Source organism: Schistocerca cancellata, chromosome 2 (assembly GCF_023864275.1).
Source record: "Schistocerca cancellata isolate TAMUIC-IGC-003103 chromosome 2, iqSchCanc2.1, whole genome shotgun sequence".
Classification (NCBI taxonomy): Eukaryota; Metazoa; Arthropoda; class Insecta; order Orthoptera; family Acrididae; genus Schistocerca; species Schistocerca cancellata.
In genome coordinates, this window is record NC_064627.1 from 1,114,442,815 (window position 1) to 1,114,469,732 (window position 26,918).

The 26,918-nt window shown below is 39.5% G+C and overlaps 2 protein-coding genes across 3 annotated transcripts in view; both read right to left on the reverse strand.

Moving 5' to 3' along the window:
* LOC126163141 (casein kinase I-like) overlaps positions 1 to 26,918 on the reverse strand; it is a 182,948-nt gene that overhangs the window by 8,984 nt on the left and 147,046 nt on the right. The window lies entirely within an intron of this gene.
* LOC126163142 (piggyBac transposable element-derived protein 2-like) lies at positions 462 to 26,891 on the reverse strand. Of its 2 annotated transcripts, none has more exons than XM_049920068.1 (4): positions 26,861 to 26,891; positions 3,583 to 3,763; positions 916 to 2,063; positions 462 to 798 (listed from the first exon to the last, which is right to left on the reverse strand). In XM_049920068.1, exon 3 carries the CDS (start codon positions 1,825 to 1,827, stop codon positions 916 to 918), a length of 912 nt encoding a protein of 303 aa, XP_049776025.1. In that variant the 5' UTR covers positions 1,828 to 2,063; positions 3,583 to 3,763; positions 26,861 to 26,891; the 3' UTR covers positions 462 to 798. The 2 variants fall into 2 exon arrangements, with proteins under 2 accessions (XP_049776025.1, XP_049776024.1); XM_049920067.1 differs by lacking the exon at positions 26,861 to 26,891 and adding an exon at positions 3,986 to 4,809 and having other exon boundaries at positions 3,583 to 3,899.

The following is a 26,918-nucleotide window of genomic DNA, read 5'->3' on the forward strand; positions in this document are numbered from 1 at the left end:
GCCATCAGCTAGCCATTTTGCATACTTGGACAACATGTTAATTTTCTCAAAATGACAGACATCTAAAAATTATTTTAATAGACTTTCAAACAATGGGTTGCAGTTAAACAAGGTCAAATATGTTCTCAATCAACCAGAGAAAAGTGGAATTCTTTGGCCATTTGGTTACCCCTTAAGCATGGCGAATGTTGTTTTCTGAGCATGGCAAACTTGTATCCCTTTACGACCTGAAGATTTTTTAAAAAGTTATTTCATTTCCCAATGCTTTTCCATTTTTGTTTAGCTTTAAATGTTACTAGAAAAATAAGAAAAAAATTCTGGAGTTCAAAATTTTGGGGGGACGGTACTGTCACAATCGTGAGGGTCAGGTAAATACTAATACAAAATACTTTAGAGAACACAACATTTATTGTGCTTGTAAAACTATACAAAATGTACAAAACTCTTGTTGTAGCTGTTTTAAATGAACGTTTGTCTTCTTTGTTTCTGTTTGGGAGGAACATGAAAGTCCTTAAAACATCTCTTGTCCTTTGACAGGCATAACTATATATTACACTTTTCGCACCACATTTTGCTGCGACTTTTGCATGGCTCGTATCTGCAAGTGTGTGGTGCTGGAATATCATCAGAAATTGGAAAATGTTCATATCCATCATAGCGCTTGTCACTGCATGGAAGCTTTACAGGTTGATTAAAGAATTTAGACCTTTTGGCCGCAGGAAGTGCGTCTCCTTCTTGTTCAGTCTCACTTAACACCCTTCTATCCTCAGGTGGAACTGCAAGCAGTCCTTCTGCTACCTAGAAACATATAATAATATCAAATAACATAACTTCAAATATCTATATCAAATAACACAATATCAAATAACATTAATGTAAACATAAAATAATGTGGTATTGCAAATTATCCATTACCTATAATTTGAAGTGTAGCAAATCTTTCTGTTCTTTTCTTGGAATATTATTTCCTTTGATGCTTCTCATGTATTGGTTCCATGCATTTAACACAGCAAGGTCCACAAAGTGCAAAATTGCTTTCCATGCCCATTTCATACTTCTGAACCAGGCTCTGTAGCATTCCATCTGCTGGGCACAAACGTCAACTCCACCCATGTTTTGATTATATTTGTGCACCACAGAAGGACAATCGACTTCAACGTGTTTGTTATCAATTTTGGACCAATGTTGCACAGGCTCAGTCAGTGTGGAGCCACAGCAGTTTGAAGCCATGATTACTTTGTTGCTGTCTTTCCACTCTACAACTACTAAATCACAGTTTTCAGCAACATGTTCTATACTCTGTCCACGAACCACCTTGCTTGCATCACTGAGAGGCAAGCCCTTTAGTCTGTTGGCCATTATTGTTCCACTTCCATAGAGTTTCATTTCAGTCAATTTCTCCAGTAAAGACAATGATGTAAAATATCTATCAAAGTAGATGAAGCTTTCTTGAGGTAAAGTTTGTGCCAATCTTAACATCACAGAAGGGCCTAATCCAAACTCCTTAGTCTGTAGAGGAGTTGCATCAGCTTGATATATTTCATAGTCTAATACAAGACCAGCTGATGTAGTAAGTACAAAGTTCTTTAATCCAACTGGCTGAGGTTTGTTTTTTACAAACTGCCTCAGTGGGCAGCAACCCGTAAATTGTATCATTTGTTCATCAACTGAATAAGTAACATGACCCCATGGAAGGCTCAGACACACATTTCTTACTGCATCAAGAACTGGCAGTACTTTCCACACTTTATTATTATTACCTGGGGCAGAGGAAGCATCAACCATGTGAAAAGCATTTCTGAGTGCCACAAACCTAGCTCTTGACATGATTCTCGAAACTGGAGTATAGCCATACTCAGTGCTTCAGTATAATCTCAGTCGAGGAAGTTTGATGCAACCCATAATCAGGTTGACAGCTATAAATTTCTTAAGTTCTGTCGCATCTGTTTTAATGTTTTTTCCATGCTTCCACACAGTATACTGACTTGTATGCTCTTCAGCAGTGTTAAAGAATTCATCTGTAAAATATGTGGTAAAATACTGAAGAGGAGTACGCAATGGATCTGTAAATTGAAAAGAAAACTGATTTGAAAACAGAACAGATAGCTTACAATGGACCAAATTTTCATTTACAGAACAAAATACACTACTAGCCATTAAAATTGCTACACCAAGAAGAAATGCTGATGACAAATGGGTATTCATTGGACAAATATATTATACTAGAACTGACATGTGATTACATTTTCACGCAATTTGGGTGCATAGTTCCAGAGAAATAAGTACCCAGAGAAATCAGTACCTCTGGCTGTAATAACGGCCTCAATATGCTTGGGCATTGAGTGAAGCAGAGCTTGGGTGGCGTGTACAGGTACAGCTGCCCGTGCAGCTTCCAAACGATACCACAGTTCATCAAGAGTAGTGACTGGCATATTGTGACGATACAGTTGCTTGGCCACCATTCACCATGCGTTTTCAGTTGGTGAGAGATCTGGTGAATGTGCTGGCCAGGGCAGCCGTCGAACATTTTCTGTATCCAGAAAGGCCCGTACAGGACGTGCGACATGCGGTTGTGCATTATCCTGCTGAAATGTAGGGTTTTGCAGGGATCGAATGAAGGATAGAACCACAGGTCGTAACACATCTAAAATGTAGCGTCCATTGTTCAAAGTGCTGTCAATGCGAAAAAGAGGTGACCGAGACGTGTAACCAATGGCACCCCATACCATCACGCCAGGTGATACGCCAGTATGGCGATGATGAATACATGCTTCCAATGTGTATTCATGGCGATGTCACCAAACACGGATGCGACCATTGTGATGCTGTAAACAGAACCTGAAAAAATGACGTTTTGCCATTCATACACCCAGGTTTGTCGTTGAGTACAGCATTGCAGGCGCTCCTGTCTGTGATGCTGTGTCAAGGGTAACCGCAGCCACAGTCTCTGAGCTGATAGTCCATGCTGCTGCAAATGTTGTTAAACTGTTCATGCAGATGATTGTTGTCTTGCAAACGTCCCCATCTGTTGACTCAGGGATCGAGATGTGGCTGCACGATCCGTTACAGCCATGTGGATAAGATGCCTGTCATCTTGACTGCTAGTGATATTAGGCCGTTGGGATCCAGCACGGCGTTCTGTATTACCCTCCTGAACCCACCGATTCCATGTTCTGCTAACAGTCATTGGATCTTGACCAACGCGAGCACCAATGTCACGATACGATAGACCCCAATTGCGATAGGCTACAATCCAACTTTTATCAGAGTCGGAAACGTGATGGTATGCATTTCTCCTCCTTACAGGAGGCATTACAACAATGTTTCACCAGGCAACGCCGGTCAACTGCTGTTTGTGTATGAGAAATCAGTTGAAAACTTTCCTCATGTCAGCACGTTGTAGGTGTCGCCTCTGGCGCCAACCTTGTGTGAATGCTCTGAAAAGCTAACCATTTGCATATCACAGCAACTTCTTCCTGTCGGTCAAACTTCACCTCTGTAGCACGTCATCTTCATGGTGTAGTAATTTTAATGGCCAGTAGTGTATATTACAGTAACCCAGAGAGAAGGCGTATAATTTACCTGAATTCTAGAAAGTCCGATGGTCCTGGGTGATGCTTAGCTTTAAATAATTTCTTCTTCTGCAGATATTTTCTGCCTGATAGGTTTTTCTTCTTTATAACTTGTGGAGGATTGAGAGCGTCTGCTTTGAGTTGATTATTATTCCTTGACGATTCTGATGCAGTTTGAACTGGTATTTCATCTGTATCAGAATCAGAACTCGAAGCATCAATATTTTCTGGCACAAACAAATTTTCAGAATCGTCTTCATCATTTACTTCTAAGTCTGATGCATGAAGCAACTTCAAAATATCTTCCTCAGTAAGTCCCTTCATTATCTAAAAATGTTCCAATACATTACATCATATACATTGCATTAATCAGCATGCAAGAATGCGAAAAAAAGTAGTTGAGTAAAACTAACCTCAATAAGTGAAAACTGCAGCAACGCCTAACCCTCACGATTGTGATGGTGGAGACACTTTTGAGCACCACAGCCACAATAATCACGAAAAATGGATATTCCGATAATATAAAAATTCTTTGAGATGTCTAGAAACAGACTGAATCCAAACAAATCCTCAGAATCACATGCAAACACAACTGCTACAGACAAGACAAAGCCGCTACACGCCACGCAACGACACTGGAAGACAAAAAAGCCCGCCAAAACAGCAGAGTGGACGGAGCTGCGATCTAGTGGCGTTCGGCGGTACTACATGAACCAAAGTAGCCCTCATAATCGTTCGTTTCCGGCTGCAACTACATACTAGCTTCAGGGAACAAAATGTATGAAGTCGTACCAGAGCCTCTCGATCGTGGGGATAGGGGCGTAAAGGGACATAGATGCCATATTCCTCACACAATGGCCTCACGTGCAGTCCTCACTGCTGCTTTGTCGAACTGGATTCAACAAGATTATGCACCTTCACTTGGACTCTCAAAATGTTACAGGTGTTTCGAAATATCAAATCCAGTTTAAGAGATGTGTTTTTTCAGTGCAGCCTGACCACTTTGTGCCACTCACCACTGTGGTAGATTCTAATCGGGCAATAGCTGGGGCACTTCTTGGCCACAAGATAGGAGCTACATGGCAAATGCTTGGTTTCTTTTCCTGCATGCTGTCAGAGTCGCAAACTAAGTGGAGTATCTATGACAGAGAACTGTTAGCTGTGTATGAAGCCATTAGGCACGTCAGGCCGCAGAGGGAGGCATGCTCTTTCACAGTTTTCACTGATCATAGACCTATTTATTTGCTTTCAAAACCTCATGTTACACCTTCTTACAATGACAGTTCTATCAACTGGAATTCATCAGTCAATTTACTACTGAAATCCACCATGTAGGTAAGGCTGATAAAGCTGCAGCTGACTCTTTTCCTTGAATTAATGCGGTTTCTGAGAACACTGACTACAGGCAGCTGGAGATGGCACAAGACCCTGACACAGCCAGTAATTGTCAGGGAAGAAATTACTGCATTGCAGCTAGAGAAACTCTCTACGGGCAGTTTCCTAGTGTGGCATGATATTTCGAAAAACTGACTGACCCTTCACTTTGTGAGGTAACTGGCAAGTTGTGGCGCCCTAAAAATATTCTAAGTTTGGAGTTGGCCTGGCTGCGCAGGCTGCTCGGCAGGCCAACCGCGTGGTGCCGGACATTAGCCGGACCAAGAGAGTGTGGTCCAGGCCGAACACACGGCTGGGAATTCCGTGTTGACACTGTGACGAGGACTGTGCTTTGTGTTGATGAAGGAGATTTGTATGCCAGGAGTGCCAAAGATGGCAGACTTTGGGAAATCATAATGGCAGACATTTCACAGTTCATGTAGAAATTAATAATAGCCAGAGGAATCATGACACCTTAAAAAAAGAAACAAGTACATTACCATTATTTTCATGATGATTCAGATTTTCAACATATTTATTAGTTTAAAGTTTAGTATTTGACTGTAAATTATACAAGTAACACCTAGCATCGAATTTACAAAATCTAAACAGTTCATACGATTTTGTTGATCGATGTGTCTTTAGAAAGCTATCAGTGTAAACCTACTTTGGTATGAATTACAGGCATGTAACTAGAATAGTACATGAGTTATTGGAGGTCAAAGTGGCCAATTAATATTGATTGTGTCAGGCCATAAGTACTCCACCGTCACACGAAAAACGGTAGTAGCATGCTTATATATATATTTGATCGTCATGTCTTTGTTTATATTCGATCCAAACTATTCGTGAAGAAATTGGTCAAATATTTACTGAGTTTTAGAAAGCACTGAGACATTGGGCTACTAGCATGCTTTTGTTTATATTCCTTTAATATATGTTTATTTGATTTGTTTATGTATTTAATAATGTGTGTTAGAGCGTTTTCATGGTCCATCCGTAGGAATATTTACTTAATTTCAAGTTATTTAAAAGTAAATCCAGTATTTCGTATGTGTTTCAATATTTTCGTGAGTGTGTATTGACGTGGAGAAATGGCGGGAGCGCTCTAGCCAATCACAGCACTTGTTAATGGGGAGACTGTATGGAAGTGGGGGAGGAGCATCGGGTCGCAGAGGACACAATAAGTGCTTGACAGGGAGGAGCAATGGGCGGTCACGGGAAAATACTTGGAGAACGGGGCACTTTGTGTGTGGCCGCGGGAGAGAGAAATATTTCGTAGTGCCGAATTGTGCACATGTGACATTTCCATCGCTTCTGCAGTGAAGACGTAGTATGCGTTTAGAAGTGAATATCACACGAGCTATATTGTTGTTCATAACTAATTTCGTGAAGTAGGAATCTATTGTTTCCCTGCTATTCAACTTATATTTTATTTAATTGCTGGACCATCGCCAATAAGTGTTTTGCAGCAATAAATGGCTTTCTTATAGATACTTCTGCTATTGTACTCGTCATTTAAACTCGTTAAAATAGCAACTGCAGATTTTATTTAATTGCAGTCTTTCATTTATAAATTTCTATGTTACATTCAAAAATCGCAATTGCCGAGTGATAGAAACCTTCGATTCATGTGTGTATTCGTATTGTATACTTCAGACTCAGCAGCATTTGGCTTGTAATGTGGCAATTACGTATCCCAGCCCCTAGACAATAAAACCCGCAAATCTTTTAATATTTCAACTCTGAGTCTGAGGGTATGTAGTTGAGAGCCATCAAACCTAATTTTTACTTTTGAAAGCCCCTAAATTCCACCAGTTCTTTGGAAACAGGGTTTTGATTCTGTTTATAAACTCTCACTTTCTGGGGCTAATTGCACAATATGAATGGTGTCAGACATATATGGCCAGGGGTCAAACATAACTGCAATCGTAGGTAAAGACTTGCTTAGCTTGCAAAACAGCTAAGGTGGGGCACCAAGTCCAACAAGCTATTAGTTCTTTGAAAGAGCCTGCACAGAGTTTTGCAAATATCCGTATTGACTTAGTGAGACCTTTCACTTCTGTACAAGGTTTTGAAGTTTTTCTTGGCTATTGACAGATCTACCTTCTGGGGGAAAGTAGCGACAGTTACGAACATGTCGGCAGAAATAGCAGTGAAAAATGTTTATAAAATATAGATATATAAGAATTGTAGTAGGGAGAAGGAGAGTAAGAGTTTAAAATTATGTGTTTGAGAGGTGTGAAAGTGGAAAAAGATTGAAAATTTGCAAACATATCCAAAGGTATCAAAATTGGAACTTGGTTAAGAGCACGTTGGGTAAAAAAGGAGGAGAAAAGATTGAACAATATTATAAGGTACACAAGGGTATTTTATTCAGGAGACAAAAGACTGACTCCGATGATTTCAAGATGGCGTCGCGTGTAGAAGTGTGTATAAATAGTTCCACAGTAAACGGCTACATATCGAGTATAAATTGTATAAAGTGCAATAACTACATCGCGAAAGGTATCAAGTTATGTGCAGTGTCGCAAAAATTGATTCATACAAAGTGTTTCGCGGGAACGGAAGAATGGGACGCGAAATGTGACTGTGGCATGGAATGCTGCGATCTACTAACGGTAGCTTTGTCAAGATACGATAACTGCATAGAAGAAAGTGTTACTACATCGCTTCAGCAAGACCTTGTGCTTGCAAATCGTTACGTAAATAAGTTAGAGGAACTGATAAAGCAGCGGAATTATGACGATTTAAAAAACGTGTAATGAAAACATACCAGCAATTTTCGTTTCAAACAAAACTTCTGCTAGTAGTTAACGAAATCTTTCTGGCGGTATGACATCGTCAGAAAATAGAGTGCAAGAAAAACGGGTAATAAAGACACGACAGGACGAAATGTGAACTCCAAAAATAAGACAAGTGAAAGTGAATCTAGATCATCTGTGTTCTAACGAGAGAAATGTTTCTCGAAAGTGTACTATAAAAACAACGGAACGAGGGCACCTGGAGAACAACAAATATCAAGTCTGTGTATTAGGTGATAATAGTCATGCAAAGGGTGTGGCACAAATAATAAATGATCGGCAGTCGCAATTCAGAGTAACAGCCATTGTCAAACCTGGTGCTCCCCTTAATGAAATAGTAAATAATTGTGAAAACTTAGTTAAGACTGGAACATGCTGTGTGCTAATAGGTGGAGCAAATGACATATACAAAAATGAAAGCCAACTAGCGACAAGGGCACTTCAAACAACTATAAAAAAGCTGTCAGATCTAAATTTAAAGGTTCTCGTTGTAAGTGTGCCACATAGACATGATCTAATCGAGGAATCATGTGTAAACAAAGAAATAAAGTCAACAAATAATAAATTCAGGAAGATCTGCTGTGCTTTTAAGTGTGCAACTTTTGTGGATGCAAACAGCTCAGTGAGAAATAATTTCACGAGGCATGGACAGCACAGGAACTATTATGGAAAAAAGATGATGAGTGAAAAGATACTAGAAGAAATAAGCCGCATAACAGTAGAAAAGTTCCCTAAAATCCCACTCCAAATGAGGACAGAAGCAGAAGAAATGAAAACCTTAACAAGAGCAACATTTGCTGAAGCACTAAAAACATCATCATCTGCTATTGTAAATATTAAAATGTCATCAGCTGCCACAGCTAGTATAAACAATCAATCAGCATCATCCACTTCAAGTAGGAAAAGCAACAGAAACAAGAAACCTGTGGTACAACAGGATTTTTGGTATCCATCCATAATGAAAAGTCCAAGATAACAGTGTTAAACGAAAGGAGAAATACCACCAGTGCTTACTCCCCTGTTCTAAAGATTATGACTCTAAATGTGCAGTGCCTCAAGAAAAAATATTGTGAACTTGAAATAGCAGTAAGTAACACCCAACCTGATGTCTTGTGTATTACAGAACATTGGTGTAAGGACCAAGAAATTAGTAGTATTCATATTAATCCATTTAAACTGGCAAATAATTATAGTAGGAAAATTGCAAAAGGTGGTGGAGTCAGTATTTACCTTAGACAAGAGTTAGAATTTAAAAAGAGATGTGAAGCAGAGAACTTAAGTATTGAAAAGTTTTTTGAAGCAGGTGCTGTCCAGCTATATGGCTTGATGAAAAAAGTTGTAGTCATAATCGTGTATAGGTCACCATGTGGAAACATAGAAGTTTTTTTGATAAATTAGAATTGTTGCTAAATACTATTTACAAAAAAGAAACTGTGATTATTCTTTGTGGTGATTTCAATATTAATCTTCTAGTTGAAAGTCAACAAAAAAGGCAATTTTTGGACATATTAAAGAGTTTCAACATGTCACCACACATAAACAATTCAACTAGAATAACAAACACCTCCAATAGCCTCATAGATAACATTTTCTCAAATATGTCAGAAACTGACATAGAGGTAACAAACATAGATTTAGGATTGTCTGACCACAATGCTCTCACCATTGAAATCCCTTTAAGGTCAAAGGAAGATAAAGGTGTAAATAATATTTACAAAAGAAACTTCTCTGTGGACAGCTGTCATCAGTTCATAAGTATCTTAGAAAATGAAAATTGGTTAGATGTTATGAAACAGTCAAGTACAGATGAGGCATATAGTGTATTTGCATCGATTTATATAATGAACTTTGAGATGTGTTTTCCAAAGAAACTGACCAGAGTCAAGTCTACTGGATACATAAAGTCAAGTTCTTGGATGACTCTTGGAATTAAGAAATCATGTGAAAACATGAAAAAACTGAATTCAGAGTTGAGGGAGTGTACAAATATTAATTTTATAGAATATGTAAAGAGGTATAGGAAAATATACCGCAGAGTAATTGCAAATGCAAAGTTATCAAGTAATAATATGGAAATAAAACAGTCCAGAAATAAAACTAAAATAGCATGGGAAATTGTGAGAAAAGAAACCGGGGTACCTACCAACGACAAGGAAATTGTTCTAAAAGATGAGGAGAATAAAATGGTAGATAAATATGCTATGCCTAATTATATAAATAATTACTTTTTAAATGTACCCCAGACATTAAGCAGGAATCTTGGGGAGCAGATTAAGATGGAAGCACCCAAGGCAGCCAGCAGTATGATGGCAGTTCCAACAAACGAAAAGGAAGTTTTAAAAGTGATTAAAAGTCTGAAGTCCAAGATGTCAGCTGGAGTAGATGAGGTGCCATTAATATTAGTAAAGAAAACAGCTAATCAGATAGCGAAACAATTGGCACACATAGCAAACTTGTCAATGGCTGAGGGCGTGTTTCCACAAAAACTGAAAATTTCTAAAGTCATCCCCCTGTTGAAAAAGGGTGATAAACTTAAAATAGAAAACTACAGACCTGTCTCACTCCTCCCAACTTTCTCTAAAGTTTTAGAGATACTAATGAAATATAGAGTCACACATTATCTTAATATGCACAATCTGATAAACAGTAATCAGCATGGATTTCAAGCTGGGAGAAGTACCGAAACAGCTGTACTAGAATACACAAAAGAAATAATCACTAAATTGGAAGAGGGAAATAGTGTAGTTGGGATAAATCTAGATTTGTCAAAAGCCTTTGACACTGTTGACCACAGCATACTTTTGAAAAAGCTTGAAGCTATAGGTATCAGAGGACCGGTAAAAAAGTGGTTTGAGTCTTATCTGGAAAAGAGGATGCAGGTGGTTGAAATTACAGCACCAAATATTAATCAAAAAATTAAACTAAGATCAGATCCAAGGGAGGTCACAGTAGGAGTACCCCAAGGAAGTGTATTAGGCCCCTTGCTGTTCCTCATTTACATTAATGATATTCAGGTGTCAGAGAGAAAAGCTAGAATCATGTTATTTGCTGATGATACTAGTTTAATAGTTAGTGATATGAAGCAGTCATTGCACAGTACTGTGGACCATGTCCTACAAGATATACAAAAATGGTTTAGTGCTAACAAGCTAACATTGAATGCAAAAAAAAACTAATTATGTGCAATATGGAAAAATAAGTGAACAGGACGACCTAAATCCCACCATGGAGGGCAAACAACTTGAAAGAGTACAGTGTGCAAAATTCCTGGGTATGCACATTGATGACAAGATTAATTGGAAGGATCATGTGCTGAACTTAGCACTAAAACTAAATTCAGCATGTTTTGTGCTTAGAATAATTTCAAGAGTTTGTAGTAATGACTGTACCAGATTAGTATATTTTGGCTATTTTCAGTCCATTGCATCCTATGGGATAGTATTCTGGGGAAAAACAAATTGTCGTCTAAATGAGATTTTCAAATTGCAAAAATGTGCTATTCGGATAATGACCCACAGCCCACCTCAAACACATTGTAGGCCCCTTTTTAAAGCATTGAAAATTTTAACAATTCCATCATTATACATTCTGAAATGTCTGTTGGTGATCAAAAGAAATCAGGACAAAATGAAAACCAATACAGACTTCCATAATTACGGTACACGGCAATGTAAAGATCTCCGCATACAAGCTGTAACAAGGACCCGAAGCCAAAAACATGTATGTAATCAAGGCATCAAACTTTTTAACACACTACCAAAACATATCAAAGAGCTGGAAAATGAGGATAAATTTAAAACTGTTCTAAAGAACCACATGCTTGACAAATGCTATTACAGCATAAGTGAATATCTCTGTGAAACTGTATAAAATATATGTTTAAGTTAATGTGACAAATGAAATTACATCAGTGCATAATAAATTATGTTATAAAAACACTTATTAGTGGTATATTGTATTAAACATAAAATAGTCTAATATGAATTCAGCACAGATACAAATTTTGTAAAGATATTATATAGTTGTTAAAATGTACCCTGACAAATCCTATATCACAAATGTGATCATTGGGATGATAATAAATAAAAGTCCAAATTTCATCAGTCTCTGACATCCTGGGCACACAAACCCTGATATCTTCGTTCACAAAGATCAGTACATGTGCTGTTACATTATATTATGTACTGACTCTGTCAAAGCCCCTCTGCAAACAAAAACAAAAAAATGGTTCATATGGCTCAGAGGCAGGATTCGAACCTGCGACCATAGCACTCATGCGGTTCCGGACTTAAGTGCCTAGAAACGCATGGCCACCATGGCTGGCCCCCTCTGCAAACACCTTAAATGGGTTCTTATCCCTTATTGGCATGGAACATACATACTGTGATGCTATTGGTTACTGGCAAGCCCACCTTGTAATGGATCGAAATGACCTACTTTCTACAAGGGACAACACTTTGGTCTGGGTTCCCTATTTTTGCCTGCTGCCTACATTGCACGACATAGCTGCATCCAAGATTATGCCATCATCAAACCAGTCTCCATTGGACACTCAACTAGTTTCTTCAGTTTTACCACTAACCTGCACTAGGAGTGGTATAGCTGTACATCACAAATACACCTTCATTTCAGGAGATCCACTCTACAGGGGGTGGGGAGGGGGGTCTGTGTGGTGGCACAATTAGTCGGAAACTATGACTGGTATGTTTTGTTCAAGTGTTTTCTGTAGAAGCATTTCATGTATTTCTCACTGACTTTTAATAACATGTGTGACTTCAATATCAGCAAGTAGTTATTCACCTCACCCACATTATTCATTCTGCCATATTGTATTTTCTGTCCATTTCATTGGCCAGTAGCGCTCAACGTAAGTTTCAAGATGGCGACAAGTGTAGTAATGCATAGCGAACGAGTGAATAAAAGTTACTGTTCTTTCGTAAAAAAAGGAATCCTGTGAAGACTGTAAAAGTGAAATCGAAAAACTAAACAAACGCATTTCAAGTTTACAAAAAATTGTAGATGTTCTAAGACGTGAGATTTCGCATATAACTAATGAAAACTGTGAGCTGAAGAAGTTGCGCCACGTTCTAAATGATAAAACAATTAAGCCACAAAAGGAACCTGATGAGTTGTAAGAAGCGGAAAGGAAGCGATAGACAGGCATCAAACGCAGCAAATGAAATTATAATTACGGATAAAAACAGGTATAGTGTTCTGTCGACTAGTAGTGATGACTGCAATAAGGATGATGAACTACGTAAACAGTGTGTGACCAAGAAAACAGACCAGTGGGAGAAAGACGAATGCAACGGAAAACGACTGCCAGCGACTAGAAGTAGTGACATGTGCTTCAAAAATTGTGAAAGCAGCGAAAGGATAGAATCAGATGGAAAAAAGCCTGTTAACAAACTTAATAAACAACCTCACTCTGAATTCCGCCACAAAGTGCAATGTACTCTTGCTTGCTGACAGTCATGGATGATGGAAGAAAGCTGGCTGAGATTCTACGAAGTGTTGGTCAAAATATCCAAGTAAGTAGTGTGGTGAAGCCAGGTGCGAAAACAAATAACATTGTAATAAACATATCTTTAGACGGCAAAATGTCGCATGACAATGACTTCGCTGCCTGTATTGCAGGTTCAAATGATGTGGCTTGTAATGAAGCCGATTCGTGTATTGGAGGTTTGTCTAAATTTCTGGAACGAAACAAATCGAAAAAACACTATTGTTGCTACCATGCCGCACCGACACGACTTAATGTACAACTCTTGTGTAAACACAGATATTAGAAAAACAAACGCCAGGATTAAATTATTGTGTTCAAGTTACGAAAAATGTTTAATTCTAGACATAAGCACACTAGATAAGGGCATGCATACTAAACACGGACTGCATCGGAACTATGAGGGTAAGCGTTTTCCTTGCGAAAAAATAAGCATATTGATTACTGAAAAGATCGAACTCCGTAGCCGCATATATAAAAATAGTTTGATTTCGAGTGAAACTGACGTTCCTTTTTTAGTGTAAAATGGCCTTCAGTGTGCACACACTAAGGCGAAAGCTTTACTGACTGCATCAAGAAAGACGAAAAATGTAAAATAATGTTTCAGAATGTTCAGTATATTATTAACAAAATAGAGCGAATTGACGAAATTCTAGGAGAATGTAAACCAAACATATATATTGTGACTGAACTTGGATGCAAGTCTGAAGAGGCTCGTAGTTTTGAGTTAAACAATTACAAAATTGTGAGTGCAAAGTACTGAAAGATACACAAGGGTAGGGGGGTGTTGTCATTTTTGTTAGAAATTACATTGATTGTGAAAAAATTGACTGAGTTGACAATCTTGCAATGGAGCTGGCCTTTGAAGTACCAGCTGTAAAATGAAGGTAGGCAAAAGCAGCCTAATAATTATAGGCCTGTATAGATCACCAAATAGTGATGTAGAAGAGTTCTTTTGCCAGCTCGAACAACTTCTGAATAAACTATCAAAAAACAGGTAATAATAACAGGAGATGTAAATATAGACTCTTTAAACTATACTGGTAGTGTAAATTATCTTAGATATTCTGACTTATTGCATTGCTATAACCATAACAAAATAAATGATGAACCAACCAGAATAACACCTAACTCACAATCTTGTATTGATCATGTTCTTTCGAATCTAGATAGGAAACATATTGTGGTAAGAGCTGTTGAAATATATCTCTCAGACCATACAGCTCTATCCATAGAAATTAATACAGACCACAAAATAGTTCTTCATAGTGACCTACACACTCATAAAAGGAAGATTCATTATAACTTACTTAGGAAGGTGCTTGCTGAGAGAGAGTGGGATAAGGTGTATAGATCACATGGTATTAATGAAAAGTTGGGCCTTTTCTATGAAATATTTAACCATAGCTTTAATCAGGCATGTCCAATAGTAAAAAAAGAACTAAAGAAATCAGATCCCACAAAGAAACTTAAAATTCCCCAGAAATACACAAACTAAAGGAAAATACGAAGGACCTTTATGTGCTGTTCCGAGTAACAAAGTACACAAGCACCAGAAAGACATACAGGGAATCCCTGAAGAGACTAAAAGCACTTAATTATGCTGAACAGATAAGAAAAACTAGTAACATTAGCAGAGCAGTCTGGCACATTGTAAACAAAGAATGAAACCAGGCTGCAGCAACATTGCATTAGAAGAAAAGGGAATACTGTTGAATGAACCAAAGTCTGTATGTGAGGCCTTCATTAAACATTTTAGTAAGGGATGCAGAGAAGAAAAAGATGACTCAGCCCTGAAAATAAACACAGTTAAAATGAATAATTCATTTTTCCTAAGGAGTGTAACAGAGTTTGAGGTCATGAATATAATCTCAAAACTCAAAGTAAAATCTTCTAGTGGCTGGGATGACATATCGTCCACACTACTTAAAGAATGCAAAAATGAGTTAATATAACCAATAACACATCTAATTAACAGTTCAACTGGCCAGGGGACCTTTCCAGAGCTTTTAAAAATCACTGAGATACAACCAGTGTATAAAAAGGGGACTATCACAGACATCAATAACTACCAGCCAATCTCTTTGACTTCAACACTTGGCAAGCTGCTTGAAAGAATAATTCTAGATAAAATGGAATCCTGTAAATACAAACTATTAAACAAAACACAACATGGGTTTCGAGAAGGACGATCTACAATAACAGCATTAGCAACTTTTTTCCATGAACTACTGAACAGGCTGGATGAAGGAAACAAAGTGATGGGGACTTTCCTAGATCTGTCTAAAGAATTCGATTGTGTGAATCATGCAGTACTGTTATCCAAGTTAGAAAATTACGGGATAAGAGGAGTAGCTCTCCGTGATAGAAGGCAGGCACAAAACTAGATTATAAGAATGAAAGTAAGGTCCAAACAGTAAAGTCAGCATATAGAACTCTCAACTGTGGAGTTCCCCAAGGAAGTATACTTGGACAATTCTTGTTTATAGTGTATATTAATGATATAACACAGCCACAAAACTCCAAACTAGTGAACTATGCTGATGATACATCTATTATTAGCTGGGGCTGTACAGAGCGGGCAGCATTCTAAAGCAACAAAGAGAACTTTGAAATGATCACAGAATATCTAAGAGTGAATAAGCTTACACTGAATAAGCACAAGACTGTAGTAATAAAGTTCTTGCTACATTTTAATAATAGTCATACTCAATCACTTTCTCCAGTTGAAACATCTGACAAACATAAGTTTTTAGGCATATTGATTGATGAACATTTCACTTGGAAAGAGCATATCGGCTCCACCTGTAAAAAGGTTTCTAGTAATATTTACTTACTAAAACATCTTGCAAATATAATAGCTCCCCTTGTCCTTAAACAACTGTATTAAGGGTTAATACACTCACATCTGCAATATGGGATCGAGGTCTGAGGTGGGGCACCCACTGTCTGTATGGATCACATTTTCAGGCTTCAAAAGAGAGCAGTTAGGATAATTACTAATATAAGCAAACGCCAGTCCTGTAGGGACTACTACAAAAATTATAAATTACTGACAGTGTACTCATTGTATGTATTTAAGAACCATAATGTTTGTAAAAGAGAACGGGGAAAATAGTGTAAAGAACAGTGACACCCATAATTACAGTACTCGACCCAAAAGTGACTATCGTAGGATACGGACTAACAAGAAAGCTACAGGCCACAGTCCACATGTAACTGGGAGACAATTCTATAATAAGTTGCCAAAAAATATAAAGCAACTCCAAGGCAATCTTTTCAAGGGAAAGTTGAAAAATTTTTTTAATAGCAAGATGTTTATACTCATTACAAGAATTCTGAGCTGCAGTACTATTAGTTTATTCTTTTACATACTGCAGTATACTAGTGGTGGTATTGTTAAAATTGGCTAATTGATGTATATAATCATTATATGTATGGAGTGATATATAATGTGCTAATGTGTTTATAACATTATTGCATGGAATGATATACAATGTGCTACTTGATGTATATATTCATTCTTGGAATGACATGATATTGATATAATTGTACAAACAATGACTATGTCCAAGACTGTAAAGTTAACATGGACAAAGAAACATTATTATTATTATTATTATTATTATTATTATTATTATCAATAGATGACCCTCCTGTCTTTTTCAAAGATCATTTCTTCTCACATTCTGTAGCTTGGAACTGACTTTTACTTTAGCTTCATTAAAGATATTCCTGGGAAACATAAAACAGTTTAGTTACTTTTTATAAATTAATTTCTGTCCCAATATCTGATGCTCAATCTTCATTTCTCTTTGTTCATAAAAAGTGTTTCCCATTGACAGTTGTGTTCTTATTAACTATATATTCAAACACGATTGTTTTTAGAGCTACTGAATCCACAATCAGGCCCCTTAGCAGACACTGTGCTCTTATAAGAGCTGCAGAAGCAATTTTTAAACCAGAAAAGTTCATATTCAGAAGACAGTTCAACTTCAGAAAAGCTTGGTGGGATGATTTTTCTCAGAACTTGGATTGAGAAGTCATAAGAATAATGCCTGATGCAGAAAATTATGGAGATTTTGTGGAGCTATTAAAGAGTATCTTCCACAAATGCATCTCAAGAGGATGTAGAACAGTGTACTTATGGAGACATAATTAAAACTCAAAATGTCCACTTAAGAAGTATGAACCAAAAAGACAATACAAAGAGGAGAGCAACTTATCAAAGTTGTATAAACATTGTGAAAGTTTGGACATTAAAGGTAATATCTGACAAGCCTGAAAATTTTTACGAAACCTTGATAGTGGTTCTGAAGTTGCATCCTCAGGGTTGAACAAGATCAGTCCTGACCAAATGCAACACCAGCTGCTGCTGAATGACAGAACCACAAAGATAAAAAAAATAACGACCCTGAATGAAGTGAAGAGGAAAAAAAACATCTTAGCACTCCAGCCACAGATGAAGAACTGAGTAGAACTACTGTTCATCGGATGATGATCAAGCTTGTAGTAAGTCAAAACTGGTAGTGATACCATCTGTGTCACCTGAGGCTGAAATATATAATTTAAAAAATCTATATTGGTGTTTTTGTCATTTGCAAATAGATAAATAGTACATACAAGATGTGTGAGAAAAGTAGTGAGACTGACAACATTGTGGGTGATCTGGCGACACTGTGTTATTCTATGTGTGTAGACAGGTGCATTCATCCCTTTCAGATGCTCAGTCGAAATTTGACCTCCATACAATCATCATTGATTGTTGAGAGCATTATTAGTAAAGTTATGTTTTTGTTGTGTGTTATGAAAATTGAATAACAGAATTCAGAGCAATTTTATGCCATCAAGTTTTGTACACTCCTGGAAATTGAAATAAGAACACCGTGAATTCATTGTCCCAGGAAGGGGAAACTTTATTGACACATTCCTGGGGTCAGATACATCACATGATCACACTGACAGAACCACAGGCACATAGACACAGGCAACAGAGCATGCACAATGTTGGCACTAGTACAGTGTATATCCACCTTTCGCAGCAATGCAGGCTGCTATTCTCCCATGGAGACGATCGTAGAGATGCTGGATGTAGTCCTGTGGAACGGCTTGCCATGCCATTTCCACCTGGCGCCTCAGTTGGACCAGCGTTCGTGCTGGACGTGCAGACTGCGTGAGACGACGCTTCATCCAGTCCCAAACATGCTCAATGGGGGACAGATCCGGAGATCTTGCTGGCCAGGGTAGTTGACTTACACCTTCTAGAGCACGTTGGGTGGCACGGGATACATGCGGACGTGCATTGTCCTGTTGGAACAGCAAGTTCCCTTGCCGGTCTAGGAATGGTAGAACGATGGGTTCGATGACGGTTTGGATGTACCGTGCACTATTCAGTGTCCCCTCTACGATCACCAGTGGTGTACGGCCAGTGTAGGAGATCGCTCCCCACACCATGATGCCGGGTGTTGGCCCTGTGTGCCTCGGTCGTATGCAGTCCTGATTGTGGCGCTCACCTGCACGGCGCCAAACATGTATACGACCATCATTGGCACCAAGGCAGAAGCGACTCTCATCGCTGAAGACGACACGTCTCCATTCGTCCCTCCATTCACGCCTGTCGCAACACCACTGGAGGCGGGCTGCACGATGTTGGGGCGTGAGCGGAAGACGGCCTAACGGTGTGCGGGACCGTAGCCCAGCTTCATGGAGACGGTTGCGAATGGTCCTCGCCGATACCCCAGGAGCAACAGTGTCCCTAATTTGCTGGGAAGTGGCGGTGCGGTCCCCTAAGGCACTGCGTAGGATCCTACGGTCTTGGTGTGCGTCGCTGCGGTCCGGTCCCAGGTCGACGGGCACGTGCACCTTCCGCCGACCACTGGCGACAACATCAATGTACTGTGGAGACCTCACGCCCCACGTGTTGAGCAATTCGGCGGTATGTCCACCCGGCCTCCCGCATGCCCACTATACGCCCTCGCTCAAAGTCCGTCAACTGCACATATGGTTCATGTCCACGCTGTCGCGGCATGCTACCAGTGTTAAAGACTGCGATGGAGCTCCGTATGCCACGGCAAACTGGCTGACATTGACGGCAGCGGTGCACAAATGCTGCGCAGCTAGTGCCATTCGACGGCCAACACCGCGGTTCCTGGTGTGTCTGCTGTGCCATGCGTGTGATCATTGCTTGTACAGCCCTCTCGCAGTGTCCGGAGCAAGTATGGTGGGTCTATCACACCGGTGTCAATGTGTTCTTTTTTCCATTTCCAGGAGTGTATTATACTTGGGGAATCCACAAGTGTGATATCTGAAAAGTTGAAACACACCTATGTGGAACATTCCTTATCAAGGGCACAAGTTTCTCACACGCACAATTCATTTTTGTGAGGTCAAAATCACATTGAAGATGAACCTCGCACAGAGGGACTTTCAAGTTCAAAAACTGATGAAAATGTTGAATGTGTGCAACCTCTTGTGAGAACAGACTGATGTTTAACAACAAGGATGACTGATGACCTATTGAACTTAACAGTTTAACTGTACATCAAATTTTGGTTGAAAGTTTGTACCTGTGAAAGGTTTGTGCCAAGATGGTGCCGAAAAACCTCACAACTGAGCAGAAGGACAGTTGAAGAAATGTTCCCATTGATCTTCTTAAGACAACTGCCAATGACCACAAATGGTTCAGTTGGGTGATCACAAGTGATGAATCCTGGATCACAGACATCTTCACAAAAAAAGCTCAAAACAATGTTGATTTGATTTTTTAACATTAGGGCTATTGTGAATAAGGAATTTGTTCCTCCACGTCAAAATATAAACCAAATTTTTTATGAAGATAAAAAATCTACTAACCAAGTGGCAGCAGAATACACACATAAAAGGGGGTTATAATCAGGCAAGGTTTTGGAGCCAGTGGCTTGTTCTTCAGGCAGAAGGGTTGAAGGCAAAGGAAGAGGGGTGAAGGAAAAGGACTGGAGAGGTTTAGGAAAAGGGATAGATTTTGGAAAAGTCACCCAGGACCACAGGTCAGGGGAGACTTATAGCAGATGGCATGAGAAGGAAAGACTGATTGTTGGGGACTGCACCGGATGAGATTTGAAAACCTGAGAACTTAAAGGTGAGAGAAACGGTAATATGCAAGACAGAGATTACTGCTAAAACATCAGGTACGAGTTAATAAGAGTTGAAAGCTGAGTGCACTGTACGTAACAGAGGTGGGAGGGGGACAGCGAAAATACACAGATAAGAAAATGAAAAATGTAGAAAACTAAAACAGAGTGAAGAAAGGAGTAGTTACTGTGAAGAAGTGCTGAGATGGAAGAAATTAACATAAATTAAGGCCAGGTGGGTGGCGAGAACCGAGGACATGTTGTAGCACTAGTTCCCACCTGCGGAGTTCTAAGAAACTGGTGCCTGGAGGAAAAATCCAGAAGGCGTGTGTGGTGAAACAGGCAATGAGGTCACGATTGTCATGTTGTAGAGCACGCTCTGAAGCACGATATTGTGTGTTCGCAATATACACCCTCTGCCTCTACCCATTGATCCTAACTGATAATTTGGTGGTAGGCACGCCAATGTAGAAGGCTGAACAGCATTTACATAACAGCTGGTATATGGCATGTCATTTCACGAGCGGCTCTCCCTTTGATGGTGTATGTTTTGTCACTTACAGAGCTGGAATAGGTGGTGGTAGAAGGGTACACAGACCAAGTCTTGCAGTGGGGACGGTCACAGCCATAGGGCAGGGAGATGGGTGCCATAGGGCAGGGTGATTGGTGCAGAAGGAGCATACGGTCTGACAAGAATATTGCAGAGATTGGGAGGGCGATGAAAAGCTATTCTAGGTGTGGCATGCAAAATCTCAGACAGAAAAGATCCCATGTCAAGCCATGATTTTAGGAAGTCATGGACTTGTCAAAGTAGCTGATTCATACAGTCCTGACCAGGATAATACTGAGTGATCAGTGGTGTGCTCCAAAGTCATTTTTTGGAGGGATCAGCAGTACCATGATTGGATGTGATGACACAGGAAATCTGTTTTTGAACTAGGCTGGTGGGGTAATTACGTCCAGTAAAGGCTGATGTTAGGATAGTGGTATATTGCTGTAAAGGGTCTGCATCCGAACAAATACGTTTGCCTCAAATGCTAAGGCTGTATCGGAGGGAATGTTTGACATGGAAAGGATGGCAACTGTCAACATGTAAGTTCCGTTGTTTGTTAATATGTTTAATATGGACAGAAATGTGTAGCTGGTCTGCATAGAGGTGAGATCAAAATCGAGGAAAATGGCATCGGATTCAGAATAGGACCATCTGAAATTTAATTGGGAGAAGGTATTCAGAGATTCCACGAATTTTAACATGTCAGCCTCGCCATGAGTCCATATGGTAAAGATGTCATCAATGTATCTAAACCAAACCAGTGGCTGAAGGCTTATAGATCCCAGGCAAGTCCCTTCCAAGTGACCTTTGAACAGGTTGGCATAGGAAGGAGCCATCCTGCTTCCCACACCCATACCCCTGATATGTTTGTATGTCTACCCCTCAAAGGTGAAGTAGTTTTTGGTAAGTATAAAGTTGATTAAGGTGAGTAGGAAGGATGTCATACGCTTAGAATCAGGTGGGCATTGACTGAGGAAATGTTCAGCAGCAGACAGACCAGGTATGTGGGGGATGTTGGTATAGAGGGAGGTGGCATCAATAATGACAAGCAAGGTGTGTGGTGGGAGTGGGACGGACACGGATTTTAGATGATCTAATAAATGGTTGGTATCTCTGATATAGGAAGGAAGTCTTTGTACTATGGGTTGCATGTGCTGATCAACTAAGGCAGATATACATTCAGTGGGTGCTTTAAAGTCAGCAACTATAGAACAGGAATCCATCCTTAAAACCTCAGGACCCTCACAAGGACTAACACCTCAATCCACTAAACTTGTCACCCCACCCAAACCATGCACCCTCACTTTTTACCTTCTTACTAAGTCCACAAACCCAATCATCATGGTTCTCCTATAGTTTCTGGCTTCAAAGTACCCACTGAACATATATCTGCCTTAGTTGGTTAGCACCTGCAAAACATAGTACAAAGACTTCCCTCCTGTATCAAAGATACCAGCCATATCCTAGATTGTCTGAAATCTGTGCCTGTCTCATTCCCGTCACACACCTTACTAGCGACCATTGATGCCACCTCCCACTATATCGACATCCACCATTAAAATGGTCTGTCAGCTGCAGAACATTTCCTCAGCCGATGCCCATCTGATTCCGAATCTATGATATTCTTCCTATCCACCTTCATCAACTTTATACTTACCAAAAACTACTTCACCTGTTAGGGGCAGACATACAAACAGATCAGGAGTATGGCCATGGGAACCTGGTTCCTTCCTATGCCAACCTTTTCATGGGGCATTTGGAGGGGGCTTTCCTGGGACCCATAAGTCTTCATCCCCTGTTTTGGTTTAGAAACATTGATAACATCTTTACCATAAGGACTCACGGTAAGGCTGGTGTGTTAAAATTTCTGGTATCTCTGAATACCTTCTCGCAATTAAATTTCACATAGTCTTATTCCAAATCCCGTGCCATTTTCCTTGATGTTGATCTCATCCTCACTGAAGGCCAGCTACACATTTCTGTCCACATTAAACCTACTAACAAAAAACAGTATTTACATTTTGACAGTTGCCATCCTTTCCATGTCAGAAATCCCCTCCCATACAGCTTTGGCACTCGAGGCAAATGCATTAGTTCAGACGCAGACTCTTTACAGCGATACACCACCATTCTGACCTCAGTCTTCACTGGATGTAATTACTCCACCGGTCTAGTTCAAAAACAGATTTCCTGGGTCATCACATCCAATCATGGTACTGCTGATCCCTCCAAAAACAACTTCACAGCACACCACTGATCACTCAGTATTATACTGGTCTGGAGTGTACTAATCAGCTACTTCGACAAGGCCATGACTTCCTAAAATCATGGCCTGAAATGAGATCCATTCTGTCTGAGATTTGGTCTACCAGCCTAGAACAGCTTTTCATCACCCTCCCAATCTCTGTAACATTCTTATTAGACCCTGTGCTGCTCCTGCACTCATCTCTGTACCCTATGGCTCCTACCCCTGCTACCATCCCCACTGCAAGACTTGCCCTATGCACCCTCCTACCACCACCTATGCCAGCTCTGTAAGTGGCAAAACATACACCATCAAAGGGAGAGCCACCCGTGAAACGACATGCCATATACCAGCTGTTATGTAAATGCTGCCCAGCCTTTTACATTGCCCACCACCAAATTATCAGTTAGGATCAATGGGCAGAGGCAGAGGGTGTATACTGCCAACACACAATATCGTGTTTCAGAGCACATTCTACAACAGACAATCGGGACCTCACTGCCTGTGTCACCAAACATGCCTTCTGGATTCTTCCTCCAGGTACCAGTTTCTGAAAACTCTGCAGATTTGAACTAGTGCTACAACATGTCCTCTGTTCTCGCCACCCACCTGGCCTTAATTTATGTTAATTTCTTCCATCTCAGCACTTCTTCGCAGTAACTACTCCTTTCTTCACTCTAGTTTAATTTTCTACATTTTTCATTTTCTTATCTGTGTATTTTCGCTGCCCCCTCCCACCTCTGTTACATACAGTGCACTCAGCTTTCAACTCTTATTAACTCATACCTGATGTTTTAGCAGTAATCTCTGTCTTGCATATTACCCTGTCTTCCACCTTTAAGTTCTCAGGCTTTCAAATCTTGTCCGGTTCAGTCCCCCAACAATCAATCTTCCCTTCCCATGCGATCTGGTAAGTCTCCACTGACCCACGGTTCTTGGGTGACTTTCCCACAATCTACCCCCTTTCCCAGACCTCTCCAGTCCTTTCCCTTCACCCCTCTTCCTCCCCTTTGAAACCTTCTGGCTGAAGGAGGAGCCGATGGCTCTGAAAGCTTGCCTAATTATAACCTTCAGTCATGTGTGTGTTCTGCAGCCGCTTGGTGAGTAGATTTCTTATCTATGCAATTACATTTATTCTCAAAAACTGATTGTTTTCATTGTTAAATATTTTATGAAGGTGGCCTTGAAAGGCTCAGGAAAAGGGTGAATCGGGTGGGTCCAGACATTGCACACAAGTGTATGGTGGCATCATTAACATGGTCAATTCCATCTTGGGTATTTGACCTCAAAAGGCATTCCTGTTCGTCACAGCCCTCTTAATCATCTGACCTGAGTCTCTGTAACTTTTTTTCTTTTCCCGAAATTGAAAAATGTCTTAAAAGGATGTCATTTTTGGATTCTGGAGAACATTCAAAAGACACCTTAGTGACCGAAATGTATAAGGCCCTACCAGTTGAAGCCTTTCATTGCTGGTACCAAGACTGGGACTGGTTCTGTCAGTGTATAGCTGCTGAAGGGAACTACTTTGAAATGGACAATACTGTAGCATGAAAAAAATAAAAACTTTGGTAAATAAAAAGTCGGTCTCATTACTTTTCTCATACACCTCATATGTATGCTATTATCACAACCCAGACACTGTTATTTGGAATGATTTATAAACTGATTTAAGTAAAACAACATTTAAGTAAATTATGTGCCTCAATATTTTAGAAAAGAGATGTCAGTAAGAAATGTTGTCAACAATTATTTAGATTTCATCTGCCATTTTCTTAATGATGATACTTAAAAATAACTAATTTTAGTCTGCCTGTAAAATATACCCCTGATTCTGATAACAGTGTTCTGAAAAGGATAGTTGCTACTCACCACACAGTGAAGATGCTCAGTTGCAGATAACCACAACCAAAAGTTTGTTTGCACTACTGATAAATCACTTATATTGCTCATTAAATTATTAGAACTTTTCATAAGTTTTTTTTCAAAATTCCATCAACACCATATGAGCTTTTGTTTTTGACAACTTTTCTAATTCTTTCAGTTTCAATGAAGGATGTCAGTGATACATAGAGCTGCTTACATTCAAGGAATCATTTATTTTTATATAGTCTCATTTTCTTTCTCGTTCCATGCATCATATTCATGACAATATACCATAATGTGGAATGGAAGCTTGGGTAGTGGTGGATGCAACAAATTAATGCGCTGGAAGGCTAAATGTTAAACTTGGACAAGAGACTCTTCAAGAGATGTATGGATTTTGCTGTCTTGGAAGCAAAATAGATTAAGGTGAAGGAAACAAGAAAGACATACAAATGCACAAGGGTAAAGTGCTTTCTATGAATAGCATCTAAAATTATAAACTTCAGACCAGGTAAAGATACAAGAAGAGCTCTGTTGGAACTCTGCTCTGTACGGATGCAAAACTGGATAATACGGAAAGCAGAAATGAACATTTATGTCTTTCATATGTGGTGTTACATGGTCTGTTGAGTATCAGATGGGTAATTAAGTAAGGAATGAAGACATGTTGCAATTTATTTTATCATATGGTGATTTTATACAATATACTGTTGATACATGGCAAGTGATTTTATACAATATACATATGATATAAGACAAGATTAAACCTTAAAGTCTATGTTTTTCAACCAATTAATTAAGCTGGGTGTGAGAGTGAACAAGTCATCGGGGATTCCAGGGTATGAATGAAGTGGACAGCATTGGACTAAATGTTCAATTGTCTGTTCTTATTGATTACATTCACACATTGGTGAACTGATCCAGCCCCATTTGTACCTGAAATAGCTACAACAACCGTGTCCAGTCCTTAAGCTGTTGAGGCAGCACCAGAGGTTCCTTGGTAGGTCAAAACCTTTTGGCTTCTTTGTGGGATCAAGGTGATGGGCTCTTGTTCCCAATGTTTTTGTTGCATCATTCATGCTTTCAGCTTTCATTTCGATCAAAACCATGTTGCAATGACTCAACCACAAAAAAAATGCCCAATGAAAAATTAAATGGACTGAAGGGTAGCATGTTTGGCCACATGAATCTTGCTGAAAACTATAGACGAGGGGATGGTGGAAGGAATACATCTGAGGGCCCACCCTAGACTTGAATATCCTAGCAGTGTGTCAATGATGTGTACGGGGCAGTCAAAAGAAAATAAAACAGACAAAAAAGTGAGGAAAGTGTTTATTATTTCAATAGTTATCACCATGACTGTAAAGACACCTATCCCACTGTAAGACAAGATGGTCAATGCCTTTATGGAAAAATGTGCTTCTTTATGGCATGGATTTCTTCAGCTGAAACAAGTCAACAGCTACAAATGTCTTTCTTCAGGGCTCCAATAATATGGAAATCAAGTGGAGAGAGAGATCACAACTCTATGGAGGACACATAAGGGGGTTTGCAATGAAACTTCTGCAAGGTAGTCGAAATGACCTGCCAACAAAATGCCCACCCCCACGTTGCCAAGCTCGTTTCGACTGCACTGCATTAGTTTTGCTGGAAGCCATTACATAATTTGCTTGAATGAAGAAGTCCACACCTGGGTACAATCACGGTTCCATAGGCAAGCTCAGACGTTATTCTGACTGTCTTGTTGAAATGTTTCTGACCCTCTTCTTGTGTGTTTGAAGCTGTGTCAGAAAAATCACATTTAATCTATTACCCGAAGTATCGTATATTAATTTACCTTTAATGTCACTCACTATTAACTATCTTCTTTACATGGAGGTCCTGCAAACCAGTAT

Excerpts from the sequence above, each read along its gene's own strand:
- LOC126163142 (XM_049920068.1), bottom strand. The coding sequence starts at position 1,827 with ATGTCAAGAGCTAGGTTTGTGGCACTCAGAAATGCTTTTCACATGGTT.